Source organism: Desmodus rotundus, chromosome 3 (genome assembly GCF_022682495.2).
Source record: "Desmodus rotundus isolate HL8 chromosome 3, HLdesRot8A.1, whole genome shotgun sequence".
Classification (NCBI taxonomy): domain Eukaryota; kingdom Metazoa; phylum Chordata; class Mammalia; order Chiroptera; family Phyllostomidae; genus Desmodus; species Desmodus rotundus.
The window spans coordinates 149,351,163-149,365,106 of NC_071389.1; the positions used below are offsets into that span (position 1 = coordinate 149,351,163).

A 13,944-nucleotide genomic window follows, 5' to 3' on the forward strand; every position below is an offset into this window, starting at 1 on the left:
TTTTCGACCCAGCAATACCAATGTTGGGATTATACCCTAAGGATCCTGAAACACTGATCCAAAAGAACCTCTGCACCCCAATGTTCATAGCAGCACAATTTACAATAGCCAAGTGCTGGAAGCAACCTAAGTGCCCATCAGTAAATGAGTGGATCAAAAAACTGTGGTACATTTGCACAATGGAAAGTACACAGCATAAGGAAATAAAGTGGTGGCTAGTATTGTTGAAGGGTTATCGCTATTTCTATCTATGGTTCTGAAAAAAAGGCCTAGAAAACCCAGGCATATAAACTTTTTCAAATACGATGTCAGAGCAAGCAACCTTAATAGTTGATATAGGAAGTAGGCATTTAGAGACTTCTTAATATTTGTTGATTAATTTAACAAATATTTTTAGTCAATGCTACTCTACAATAAGCCCTTTGGTAAGCAATAAGGAACAAACTGTTATCTTTTGTTGAGAAATACTCATAGTCCATTAATAAAGTCAAGAAAAATGAAATTTCAGTAAATTGTGAAAATTTCTACCATATTGGTAAGCATCCTGCACTGTTACCTGAGGCCCATGTGATCCTCTATGACTGTAAACTTCAAGAATACAGGTTCAGTGATATAGCTGGAGGAAAAAAAGGCAACTTGAACTTGACAACTGCAGCACAGGATACCTAACATCACAGGGATGCAGGGCATGATGTACATGAGAGAGCTTTGATTACTAAGAATTCAAAGGTTTACTGTGACTCAAACCAGACTGATGAAGTCATGCCAAAGTAATACCTATGAGTGAGAAAGTGAATTATCCACCACATATTCTATAGTCATGACTGAGATTAGTGTTGTGGATAAGTCAGAGCTCACTCCAAAAAGTACAGAGATAGCCACTCTACAGGTGTGAGGTGGTATCTCACTGTGGTTTTAATTTGCACCTCTCTGATGGCTAGTGATGTTGAGTACCTTTTCTGATGTCTCTGGGCCCTCTATGTCCTCCTTGGAGAAGTGTCTGTTCAGGTCCTTTGCTCATTTTGTAATTGGATTTTTTGTCTTCCTCATGTGGAGCTGTGTGTGTTCTTTATAAATTGTGGAGATCATTTCCTTGTCTGAGGTGTCATTTGCAACTATATTTTCCCATATGGTTGGTTCCCTTTTCATTTTACTGCTGTTTCTTTAGCCGTGCAGAGCTTTTTATTTTGATGAAGTCCCATTTGTTTCTTCTTTCCTTTATGTCCCTTGCTCTAGGGCACATATTGGTGAAAACATTACTGCATGGAATATCTGAAGTTTTCCTGCCTATATTCTCCTCTAGGACTTTTATGGTGCCCACAACTTATATTTAAGTCTTTTATCCATCTTGAGTTTATTTTTGTGTATGGTGTAAGTTGGTGATAGAGTTTCTTTTTCTTTCCTTTTTTTTTTTTTTTTTTCTGCATGTAGCTGTCCAGATCTCCCAATGCCATTACTGTAGAGGCTATTTTTATTCCATTTTATGCTCCTGCCCCCTTTGTCAAATATTAACTGACCATAGACACTTGGGTTTATTTCTGAGCTATCTATTCCATTCCATTGATCTGTGTGTCTGTTCTTATGCCAGTACCAAGTTGTTATGATTACAGTGGCCTTGTAATATACTTTGATATCAGGAATTGTGACCCCTCCTACTTTGTTCTTCCTTCTCAAAATTGCTTAGAGTGCTAGAAGGCTGTGGAGGAAAGGGAACCCTAGTGCACTGTTGGTGGAAAAGAGGCCTGGTGCAGCCATTGTGGAAAACAGTATGGAATTCCCTCAAAGAAGGTAAAAATGGGGCTGCCTTTTCACACAGCAATACTACTGCTGTGATTACACCCTAAGAATCCTGAAACAGGAAACAGGATTCAAGAATCCTGGAAATCTAGACTGTGGTCACTAGTATCAATTCTTTCAAGTAAACCTGAGGGAATAATACATAGCAGTACACAGGTAAAACTAAAATGATGGTCAACCGAGGATTCCCAAATAAGTTGGGGCTAGAGGGAATTGTACTGGAGAGAGTTTTGATGGCCATTGTAATTCTATTCCCAGTAATCTTTTTTTTTTTTTCCCTAATGAAATAATGTGATTTTCATAATACACAAGATAATGACCAAGAAAGAGAATAAAAGTGAAAACTAAGATGGCCAACAAAGTTTATCAAATGCTTGTGGTTCAAAGGTAAAAATGAACATTTACAATTGTGCAATTGACCACAATTCTGCTAGAAGAGTCGGAAAGACTGACATTTGGTTAACATTACCTGTCCTATAGGCCAGTTGTACCTAAATTGTTGCACTTATCAAATTAAATTTTAATTATATTATTTTTTCTTTGTGTTAGAATATCAGATAACTTAGGGCAAGGATCACTCATTTTCATCACTACATCCCCAACACCTGTCAGAAGTAAGTAAGACCTGAATGAGGTCATCACATATTAAAAGTCCCTTAGCAGTTCTGATATTTAGCATAAACTTCTACTCATAATGATTACTAGTGAAAACCAGTGTAAAAAATGAAAGGAATCCTATTAGTGTCTATTTTGAGGTTAAAGAAAAGTGATTTAAGTGCCAGTTTAGGGTCGGGAAGATGGTGGCGAGATAGGTGGGAGCAGAGTCCACTTCCGCTCAGCACCAGTGAAACACCTAGCTAATCTGAGGAGCAGAGCGAACAGCCAATGGTATTCCAGCATATATGAAGATCGGAGACCAAAAAGATAGAGGACATTGAAAGATCTAATGACAGGAAGACCAGCAGAACTAACCTGACCAGTTTAAAGCCCGCAGAAGACCATTTTTTTTCTTTCCCTCCTTTCCCCCTGCATTCCTTCTTCCTTTCTGTCCTTCATGCTTTTTTCATTGCTTCTTCCTTCCATCCTTTACCTTTTTTATTCTTTCTTCCTGCTTTCTTTTATTTATTCTTTTGTTTTGATTTCTGTTAAAATTTCTTCTTATCTTTCCTCCAATCATTTTCATTCCTTCTTCTTTCCTTCCCTTTTCTATTCCTTTTTTCCCTCCTTCACTTCTTTTTTTTTCTCCTCTCCCACCCTTTCTCTTTTTCCCACAGGTGAGACAATAAAATGCAGAGTACTGAAAAGACGAGAGTTAGACCGTGTTACACCCATAAATGTCAGCTCAATACCAGTGACCACAGGAGATTAAGGAGACAGCACCACTGAATCCCATTGGCATTCTACCATAGAAGTTCATACCATAAACCCAGGGAGTCAGAACAGGTCAATTTAAGAAGCAGAGGCTAACAAGAAGAGTCTCACAAACAATGGGAAGACAAAGAAACAATCCCCAAATGAAAGGAAAAGAGGAAGCCTCAGAAAGAATGCTAACTGAAAAAGAGGCAAGTCAACTATCAGATACTGAGTTCAAAGCAATGGTTATCAGGAAGCTCACTGAGCTCAAAGAGAACTACCAGAAACTACAGGGAAACTACAATGAACTCACTGCAAAATATATCAACATGAAAAACAAAATAGAAACTATCAACAAGGGCCAAGAGGAAATGAAGAATACAATTTCTGAACTGAAGAACACAGGAGAAGGAATGAAAAGCAGACTTGATGAAGCAGAGAATCGGATCAGCGAGCTGGAGGTCAAAGTGGAAAAAAACATCCAGAAAGAGCAAGAAAAGGAAAAGAGGCTCAGAAAGAATGAAGAGGCAATAAGGGAAATGCAGGACAACATGAAACGTAACAATATCCGTATAATAGGAATACCAGAAGGAGAAGAAGAAGAGCAAGGGATAAAAAACCTGTTTGAAAAAGTAATGATGGAAAATTTCCCTAATCTGAGGAGAGAAAAAGTCACCCAAATCCAGGAAACACAGAGAGTACCAAGCAAGAGGAACCCAAAGAGACCCACTGCAAGACACATCATCATTAAAATGGCAAAATTCCAAGACAAAGAGAGGATCTTAAAGGCAGCAAGGGGGAAAAAGGAAGTAACATACAAGGGAGCCCCAATAAGGTTAGCAACTGACTTCTCAATGGAAACGCTCCAAGCCAGAAGAGAATGGCAAAAAATATTCCAAGTAATGAGAACCAGAGGCCTGCAACCAAGGCTACTTTACCCAGCAAGGCTCTCAATCAAGATAGAAGACCAAATATAGAGTTTTCCAGACAAAAGAAGTCTAAAAGAATACACTTCCACCAAACCAGCTCTGCAAGAGATGCTAAAGGGACTGCTTTAAGGAAAGGAAGGAAAAGAGAAAGACAGAGGAACACAGGTAGGAAATAATGGCAATGATAACTACCTATCGATAATAACCTTAAACGTAAACGGATTAAATGCTCCAATCAAAAGACATAGAAGAGCTGAATGGATAAGAAAACATGACCCACACATATGCTGCCTACAAGAGACCCATCTCAGGACAAAAGACTTACACAGACTGAAAGTGAAGGGCTGGAAACAAATTTTCCACGCAAATGGAAAGGAAAAAAAAGCAGGGGTAGCAATACTCATATCAGACAAAATAGACTTCCAAAGAAGGGCCATAAAGAGAGACCCAGAAGGTCACTTCATAATACTCAAAGGAAGAATCCACCAAGAAGACATAAACATTGTAAATATATATGCACCCAACATAGGAGCAGCCAAATACATAAAGAAAATCTTGGAGGATTTCAAGAAAGATATTGACAGCAACACAATTATAGTAGGGGATTTTAACACCCCACTATCAAAAATGCACAGGTCTTCCAAACAAAAGATCAACAAAGATATTGTGTCACTTAACAATACCCTAGAGGTAATGGACTTAACTGATATATACAGAGCTTTTCATCCCAAAGAAGCAAAATACACATTCTTTTCAAGTGTTCATGGAACTTTTTCAAAGATAGACCACATGATAGGGCACAAAGCAAGCCTCAACAAATTCAAGAAAATTGAAATCATATCAAGCATCTTCTCTGACCACAAGTGTCTGAAACTAGAAACCAACCCCAAAGGAAAAAACCCAAAACACTCAAAATCATGGAGACTGAATAGCATGCTATTAAACAATGAATGGGTCAAGAACGAGATTAGGGAAGAAATCAAAAACTTCCTGGAAACAAATGAAAACGAACTCACAACAACCCAAAACCTATGGGACACAGCAAAGGCAGTCCTGAGAGGGAAGTTCATAGCAATACAGGCCTACCTTAAGAAATTAGAAACAGTGCAAACAAACAACCTAACCCTATGCTTACAAGAACTGGAGGAACAACAACAAAGACAGCCCAGAGCAACAGAAGGAAAGAAAAACCAAGATCAGAGAACTAAATGACATAGAGACTAAAAGCACAATTGTAAGGATCAATGAATCCAGAAGCTGGTTCTTTGAAAAGATAAACAAAATCGACAAGCCTTTAAGTAGGCTCATCAAGAAGAAAAGAGAGAGGATCCAAATAAACAGAATTAGAAATGAAAGTGGAGAGATTACAACTGATACCACAGAAATACAAAGTGTTGTAAGAAATTACTATGAAGATCTGTATGCTAAGAAATTTGAAAACCTAGATGAAATGGACACATTTCTAGAAAAATATAATCGTCCAAAACTGAATGAAAAAGAAGCAGAAAACCTGAACAGACCAATATCAGCAAAGGAAATTGAAGCAGTCATCAAGAAACTCCCATCACACAAAAGCCCTGGACCAGATGGTTTCACAGGAGAATTCTACAAAGCATTTAAGGAAGAGCTAACCCCTATCCTTCACAGACTATTCGAAAAAATCCAAACTGATGGAAGACTCCCAGACTCTTTTTATGAAGCCAAAATCATCCTAAACCCAAAACCAGATAAAGACACAACGATGAAAGAAAACTTCAGGCCAATATCGCTGATGAACATAGACGCTAAAATTCTCAACAAAATATTAGCAAACCGCATCCAGCAATATATTAAAAAGATCACCCACCATGACCAAGTTGGATTCATCCCAGGGATGCAAGGATGGTACAATATTTGCAAATCAATAAACATAATACATCACATCAACAACAGCAAAGACAAAAATCACATGATCATATCAATAGATGTGGAAAAAGCGTTCGATAAGATACAGCACCCATTTCTGATAAAAACACTTAGCAAAGTGGGAATAAAGGGAGCGGTCCTCAACATAATTAAGGCCATATATGAGAGACCTACAGCCAACATCACACTCAATGGACAAGAACTTAGAGCTTTCCCACTAAGATCAGGAACAACACAAGGATGCCCTCTCTCAACACTCCTATTCAACATAGTATTGGAAATCCTAGCCACAGCAATCAGACAAGAAAAAGCAATAAAAGGCATCCAAATTGGAAAGGAGGAAATGAAACTGTCACTGTTTGCAGACGACATGATAGTGTACATGGAAAACCCTATAGACTCCACTCAAAAACTACTAGACCTAATAAATGAATTTGGCAAAACAGCTGGATACAGAGTCAATACTCAGAAATCAAAGGCATTCCTGTACACCAGCAACGAAACTGCAGAAGCAGAAATCAGGGAAAAAATTCCATTCGATATAGCAACAAGAAAAATAAAGTACCTAGGAATAAACCTAACCAAGGAGGTAAAAGACCTATACTCAGAAAGCTACACAACACTGAAGAAAGAAATTAAGGAAGATACAAACAAATGGAAGCATGTACCATGTTCATGGATTGGAAGAATTAACATCATCAAAATGGCCATATTACCCAAAGCAATTTATAGATTCAATGCAATCCCTATTAGAGTACCCATGACATATTTCACAGATATAGAACAAACATTTCAGAAATTCATATGGAACGATAAACGACCCCGAATAGCTGCAGCAATTTTGAGAAAGAAGAACAAAGCAGGAGGGATCACAATACCGGATATCAAACTGTATTACAAGGCCACGGTAATCAAAACAGCCTGGTACTGGCATAAAAACAGGCACATGGACCAATGGAACAGAACAGAGAGCCCAGAAATAAACTCAAGTCTTTACGGTCAATTAATATTTGACAAAGTAGGCAGAAGCATAAAATGGAGCAAAAACAGCCTCTTCAACAGATGGTGTTGGGAGATCTGGAGAGCTACGTGCCAAAAAATGAAACTCGATCACCAACTTACACCATACACAAAAATAAACTCAAGATGGATAAAAGACTTAAATATAAGTCGTAACACCCTAAAAGTCCTAGAGGAAAACATTGGAAGGAAGATCTGAGAATTTCCACGCAGCAACATCCTCACAGATATGTCCCCTAAAGCAAGGGACATAAAGGAAAGAATAAACAAATGGGACCTCATCAAAATAAAAAGCTTCTGCATGGCTAAAGAAAACAGCACCAAATTACAAAGAGAACCAACAGTATGGGAAAACATATTTGCCAAGGATACCTCAGACAAGGGCCTGATCTCCAAAATATATAAAGAACTCACACGACTCCACTCCAGGAAGACAAACAACCCAATTAAAAAATGGGCAAAGGACTTGAACAGACACTTCTCCAAGGAAGACATACAGAGGGCCCAGAGACATATGAAAAGATGCTCAGCATCACTAGCCATCAGAGAGATGCAAATTCAAACCACAATGAGGTACCATCTCACACCAGTCAGAGTGGCCAACATAAACAAATACACAAACAAATGTTGGAGAGGATGCGGAGAAGAGGGAACCCTAGTGCACTGTTGGTGGGAATGCAGACTGGTGAGGCCACTGTGGAAAACAGTATGGAATTTCCTCAGAAAACTAAAAATGGAACTGCCCTTTGACCCAGCAATTCCGCTGCTGGGATTATACCCTAAGAACCCTGAAACACCAATCCAAAAGAACATGTGCACCCCAATGTTCATAGCAGCACAATTTACAATAGCCAAGTACTGGAAGCAACCTAAGTGCCCATCAGCAAATGAGTGGATCCAAAAACTATGGTATATTTACACAATCGAATTCTATGCAACAGAGAGAATGAAGGAGCGTATACTCTTTGCATACTCTTTGAATGGATGGAACTGGAGAGCATTATGTTAAGTGAAATAAGCCAGATGGTGAGGGACAAAGACCATATGATCTCACTTTTAACTGGAACATAAGCAATAGAAGAAAAAAGTAAACAAAATATAACCAGAGACATTGAAGTTAAGAACTATCTAACAATGGTCAGGGGTGAGTGGGGAGGGGACAGTGAGGAGAGAGGATTACAGGAACTACTTTAAAAGACACATGGAACAAATCAAGGGGGAGGGTGGAGTTGGGGGAGGGAGAGGGGTTCAGCTGTGGTGGGGTGGAGGGATGGGGAGAAAAGGCACACAACTGTAATTGAATAAGAATATAAAATTAAAATAAAAAATAAATATATGCCAGTTTGAATGTTACGATCTCTTTGACAATGAACTCTCAACCTCAGTTTCCTTGTGTTCATTCACCTATAAATTAGAAATAATAATGCTCACATCTAAGAGTTTTTATAAAATATATGGTATAGTTTCCTTGTACAAATAGTGTGTAGAATATTATCAAAGATGTTATTTCTCTTCTCTACTTCCCAAATCCCTAAAGTCCTCAGTTCTAGATGCTCCAGTTAAAGCTCAGTTCTCCAGAAAGTTGAACTGTTACCAGTTTATCACAGTTTCATGCATTTTACTTGATATATTTTACATTGTATTTTCTCTACTAATATTTTAATTTTTAGAGGTAGTTAATCTAACTAATGAAAAATACCTCTGACTAAAGAGGAATAATAATTTTAGATACCTCCTAAAGTTACTTGCAGGATTCAATGAAGCAATACAAAGCAAACAATACCTCTGGCATATAGTAATTGCTGAAAGAATTTTATTTTATAATTACCTTTCCTCCTCCTTTATCTTCTCCTTCTCATTAAATTGTTATTAACGGCATATGTAACTTTAATACATATGGGTTTAAAATCATTTCATACATTGAGATAGATGTTTAGATTTTGTTCCCAACCCTCTGGTGATGGTGACTATTTGATTTTATTCAAATGACAAATACAATCAAACTTTTCTAATAATATTCATTTGTATTACCTGGTAAGAATGAAATGTCCAGAATTTCAAATCTATCTTAGCATGTTTCCAACAAATTAATTCTCTGTCTCTCTTCAAAAGTAAATGCCTTCTACTGAAAATCCTAACCAGTAAGCCAGAAGTTTTTACTTCATCCAAGTGCATTTGAATAAAACATTTGAATTTACAGAATATTCTGAAGCAACATTCAGCTTTTTCAAATTTATGGGGTTCAACATTTAGGAAATTTAATATGAGCATACAAAAGGAAAAATAATTGTAAGGAAGGAAAAGTGGTTTGAGAGAGTATGAATAACCGACATCACTGATTAGAATTTTATTCTTTTAATGCTACTAGTACTTTCATTTACCAGAGAAAAAGATAACCTTTTGAATAGCATCCTTAAAGGCTTGCTTCACTTGCTGGTTCCTCAAGGTATATATAAACGGATTCATCATAGGAGCAACAGAAGTATTCAGAATAGCTACTCCTTTGATCAAGAATGCCTTTTCTTTTGCTGAGGGATTGGCATACATGAATATGCAGCTTCCATAAGAGATGGAAATGACAATCATGTGAGAGGAGCATGTCGAAAAAGCCTTTTTTCTCTGGCTGGCAGAAGGCAGTTTTAGAATTGTTCTAGTGATGAGCGTGTAGGATAGAACTATTAATGCCAAAGTGAAAAGCAGGATCACTATTGCAGTGTAAAAACCAATCACTTCCAGGAGCCAGGTGTCTGAGCAGGATAATTGCAAGAGGGGAAAATAGTCACAGGCAAAGTGGTCAATGACATTGGAGCCACAGTAATCTAATTGGAGAAAAAGAATTGCAGGTGGGAAGATATTTAAGAATCCTGCCAGCCAAGCACAGAGGACAAGCACTATGCAGACTCTGTTGTTCATGATGACAGTGTAGTGCAGGGGTTTGCAGATGGCCACGTAGCGGTCATAGGACATGGCAGTTAGAAGATAAAATTCAGTTACACCCATGAAGATGAAGAAAAACAATTGAGCTATGCAATTATTGTATGAAATCGTTTTGTCTCTGGTGATAATTGTGCCCAAAAATCTAGGAATACAGACGGTTGTAAAGGATATTTCTAATACAGAGAAGTTCCTGAGGAAGAAATACATAGGGGTCTGTAGATGAGAATCCACCAAGGTGAGAGTGATGATGGTCAAATTTCCAGAGACACTTAATATATATGTGACGATTAAGAAGAGAAAAATCACAGTCTGAAGCTCTGGATCATCTGATAGTCCTAGAAGAATGAATTCTGTGGGTACTGTGTGGTTTCTCATCGTCAATGCTTTCCCCCTCTGTAGAACAGAAAATACATGTTTCCCCTGCAGAACATAAACTAGTTAAAACAAAATTGATGACAGAGTATAAAATTTTAAAATATCTATGATGGTAAATTATCAATGAAATTCCAAACACAGTCCTCTTCAGCCACTCTCTCTGGTTTCATTTGACCTTACAATCAAGTAATCAGTGTGAAGTCAAATATAACCTTTCCTTTGAAAATATACATACCATGGAAAAGAGCTTGTGCTAACACTTAAACAAAATCTATTCCTTCCAATGTTTTTTTAAAGTAACCTTGTGATTATCCTTTAAAATATCCTTTATCTCCTTTTAAAAGTATAAAAATATTCTAATTGATCTTTTTCTATTTCTCAATATTATAAAAATAATCTAAATTGTGGATAATCTAAATAACAGAGTTTAAAAGTTTACAGAGGTTAGTTTGGCCCATCATCACATTTTATATTTTGAGGATTACATAGTTTAGGAGACTTTTACAAAGTGAAACAACTAGTCAACACAGTAGTCATGTCACCCTAGAGCATACCTGTTTATCCATGGGAATGCTTTGCTGGCACTCTGTTCCACGTTACTTTCTTAAGGGTTTGATTGGTGCTATTAGTCTCTCCACCTCATTTTTCCCTTTCCTGATAGAAAGGTCAGAACAAGAAAGGTAAACTTCTGTTATTAAAATAAATAATCACCTAGAAACAGTTTAATTTATACAATGCATAATTCCTTTCTTTTGCTTTCATTATTGCTATAGCCTAGAAACAAGTGGACTAAATAGCACTTCCTGAGGAGATATTCTTTCTAGTAGGAAATAATCCTATTAGAATCTTATTTGTCTAGTAGAATACCATTGAACTTAGCAAAGTATAACTGAACGACCCAAAACTTATTTCTGAGTTCTTGCTTTAGGACTCCATGAATAGTTTTCTTGGTAGTAAACAATTATTTAACTTTTAATGTTGAAAGGGATGTAAATCCACAAATACCTATGCAAATAATATTTTAAAACATTTGAATAAAGTAGAATATTATATTGAAGAATAACAGATTTACTTACTTCTTGCCTCTTCTTGATGATTTAGCCTCAAATTTAATTGTCTAATTGGCTTAAATATTTGCATAATTTCAGAGCTGATAAACTGAGTTAAAAATTTCTTTGAATTTTCATTGTACTATCAGATCAAATGTGGTGGTTTAACTTTCTCAAAGTAACATAGTTCTCTTTGTTGTTACACTAGTAATATTTCATAGTATCCTCTATTCCTGGCATTATAAAATTTTTGGAACATTTTATTATCATACAGCTCATTCCTGCTTTTTGTCTTTCACCCAAGATCCATGCAGTAACTCAGTTACACCTGGTTGTAGATGGAAATAAAAAACATTTGTTGAAGATTTTCTTTGTATTTATGCAAATATTTGAAATAAATATTTTATAATTCTATGATTACACATCTGTAAAATCATACAATGTTTTCCTTACAACTCAAAGACTGTGATATTTTCCTGCAAGTGCTGTTTTAAAAAATAGAAAATAGGAATGTTCTTCTCTATATATGTCACAGAGGTAGAGCTGGACTTATTTTATGTGTCTTTTTTGTTGGCTCAGGGGACTTCATTAAGTAAACAGAGTGCCAAGGAAAGGCATCATTAAATGATATGAATGAATCATGTTTATAATATTGATAAAAGTTAATAAACAAAGTGATTGAGGTAATGAGGAAAATATATAAACAAGATGTGATAATGAGTGTGTAAAGTTTCATTTAGAATATAACTCTTCTATGATTGTATAAGGGGTTCATATTTTTCCCATAGAAATCTGGACTTACCCTCAAGAGTTCTTTACTATGCCAGAATGAAATGATAGCTAACACTATTTTGAATTTCTAATATTACTTGTGCTCTGAAATGGAAAACATATTGAAAACCGATAAGAAGTTTATCCCAATAGGACTCTGAGTTCAGGGAAACTTTTCCCATGGCCTATGACTAGTACTATAGCAAGATCTGCTATGAGTTGCTGACTATGTTCCTTCACCATATCATTTACTTTCATTAAATCCTAACATTGAAATTTTTTGCCTGTATTTGCTATATGACATCTTCTCATTGTGAGGATATTTATAAACCAAGAATATAAATATTTGGAAATCAGGCATTCAATATATTTAACTTGTTTATTTCCACATTTTCTTCAATGAAAGATGCAAATTTTATAACTAGAATATAATACTCATTTACTATATATACACAAGTGTAATGTGAACTTTCCATTTAGCAATTTAGTCATATTTTCTTCACATTGTAAATATGAACATGAAGCACGTGTGCACTTAATGCTGGGGTTGCAAATTATTTATACAACTGAAAGATGAGCTTATATGCAATTGTGACTGAAGAAAAAAATAAGAAAGGATGAACAAGGCACTAGTTCATACATAAGACAATATACATAGACATCAAGATGTGTTGACTTTATAATTGATACATGTTAAAATAGGCAATAAAAGTATTTATTCAACATGTTTCACTTGAAATAGTGAAATTAATTTTCTACTAATGAACATTGTAGTCATTAGTCTTTATTTTATATACAAATATTAAAACTATTTATGTTTTGTATCTTAACCTCTTTAACAATAATACATGTAGCAATACTTTTTTTAAGTATATTTTATTGATTATGCTATTACAGTTGTCCCAAATTTTCCCCCTTGCGCCCCCTCTGCCCAGTACCCTCCTTCCCTCCATCAATTCTCCCCTTAGTTCATGTCCATGGGTAGTGCTTCCCCACTGCCTGTATTGTTGTTAACTTTCCCCTCTCTATTATGTACCTACACAGTTATGCTTCTAAATTTCTTTACTTATCCCCTATACTCCCCCTCCCAGCTGATAACCCTCTAAATGATCTCCATATCTATGATTCTATTCGTGTTGTAGCTGTTTACTTAGTTTGTTTTGGTGTCTTTTTAGATTCAGTTATTCTTAGTTGTGAATTTGTTGTCATTTTAATGTTCATAGTTTTGATGTTCTTCTTTTTCTTAAATAAGTTCCTTTATTTTTTATTTCTTTTGAAAATTCTTTTTATTTTTAATTTTTTAAATTGTTGCTCAAGTACAGTTGTCTCCATTTTCACCCCGACCCACCCCACCACCCCACCCATCCCTGCCTCCCACCCTCAGACCTACCCTGGTTGGCTTTGTCAATGTGTCCTTTATTCATGTTCCTTGATGACCTTTCCCCTTCATTCCTCTTTTACACCCCTCCTACCTCCACTCTGTTTATTGTCAGCTTGTTCTTTATTTCAAAGTCTCTGGTTATATTTTGTTAATATGTTTGTTGTATTGATTAGGTTCCACTTATAGGTGATATCATATGGTATATGTCTTTCGTCACCTGGGTTATTTCACTTAGCTTAATGCTCTCCAGTTCCATCCATGCTGTCATGAAGGGTAGGAGTTCCTTTTACTTTCTGCTGTGTAGTATTCTATTGTTTAAATGTACCATTGTTTTGTTATCCTGTCATTTAGTGGTGAGTCCTTAGGTTCCTTCTAGCACTTGGCTATTGTAAATTCTGCTGCTATGAATATGGGGTACATACATTCA

At 36.2% G+C, this 13,944-nt stretch overlaps 1 protein-coding gene across 5 annotated transcripts in view; it reads right to left on the bottom strand.

Annotated features, from left to right (window-relative positions):
- Nucleotides 1–8,836: 8,836 nt before the first annotated feature.
- Nucleotides 8,837–13,944, bottom strand: part of LOC112296808 (olfactory receptor 6C3) — a 107,180-nt gene continuing 102,072 nt past the window's right edge. The window contains exons 1-4 of one of the 5 annotated variants that reach the window (XM_053921385.2): nucleotides 11,819–11,882; nucleotides 11,393–11,693; nucleotides 10,871–10,970; nucleotides 8,837–10,361 (exon numbers count right to left, since the gene is read on the bottom strand). In XM_053921385.2, coding sequence (XP_053777360.1) covers nucleotides 9,378–10,361; nucleotides 10,871–10,882 — 996 coding nt within the window. In that variant the 5' untranslated portion in view covers nucleotides 10,883–10,970; nucleotides 11,393–11,693; nucleotides 11,819–11,882 and the 3' untranslated portion in view covers nucleotides 8,837–9,377. Of the gene's footprint in view, nucleotides 10,362–10,870; nucleotides 10,971–11,392; nucleotides 11,883–13,944 lie in introns of those variants that run through there. The other 4 variants (XM_053921386.1, XM_045188471.2, XM_053921388.1 and 1 more) reach the window with 4 other exon arrangements.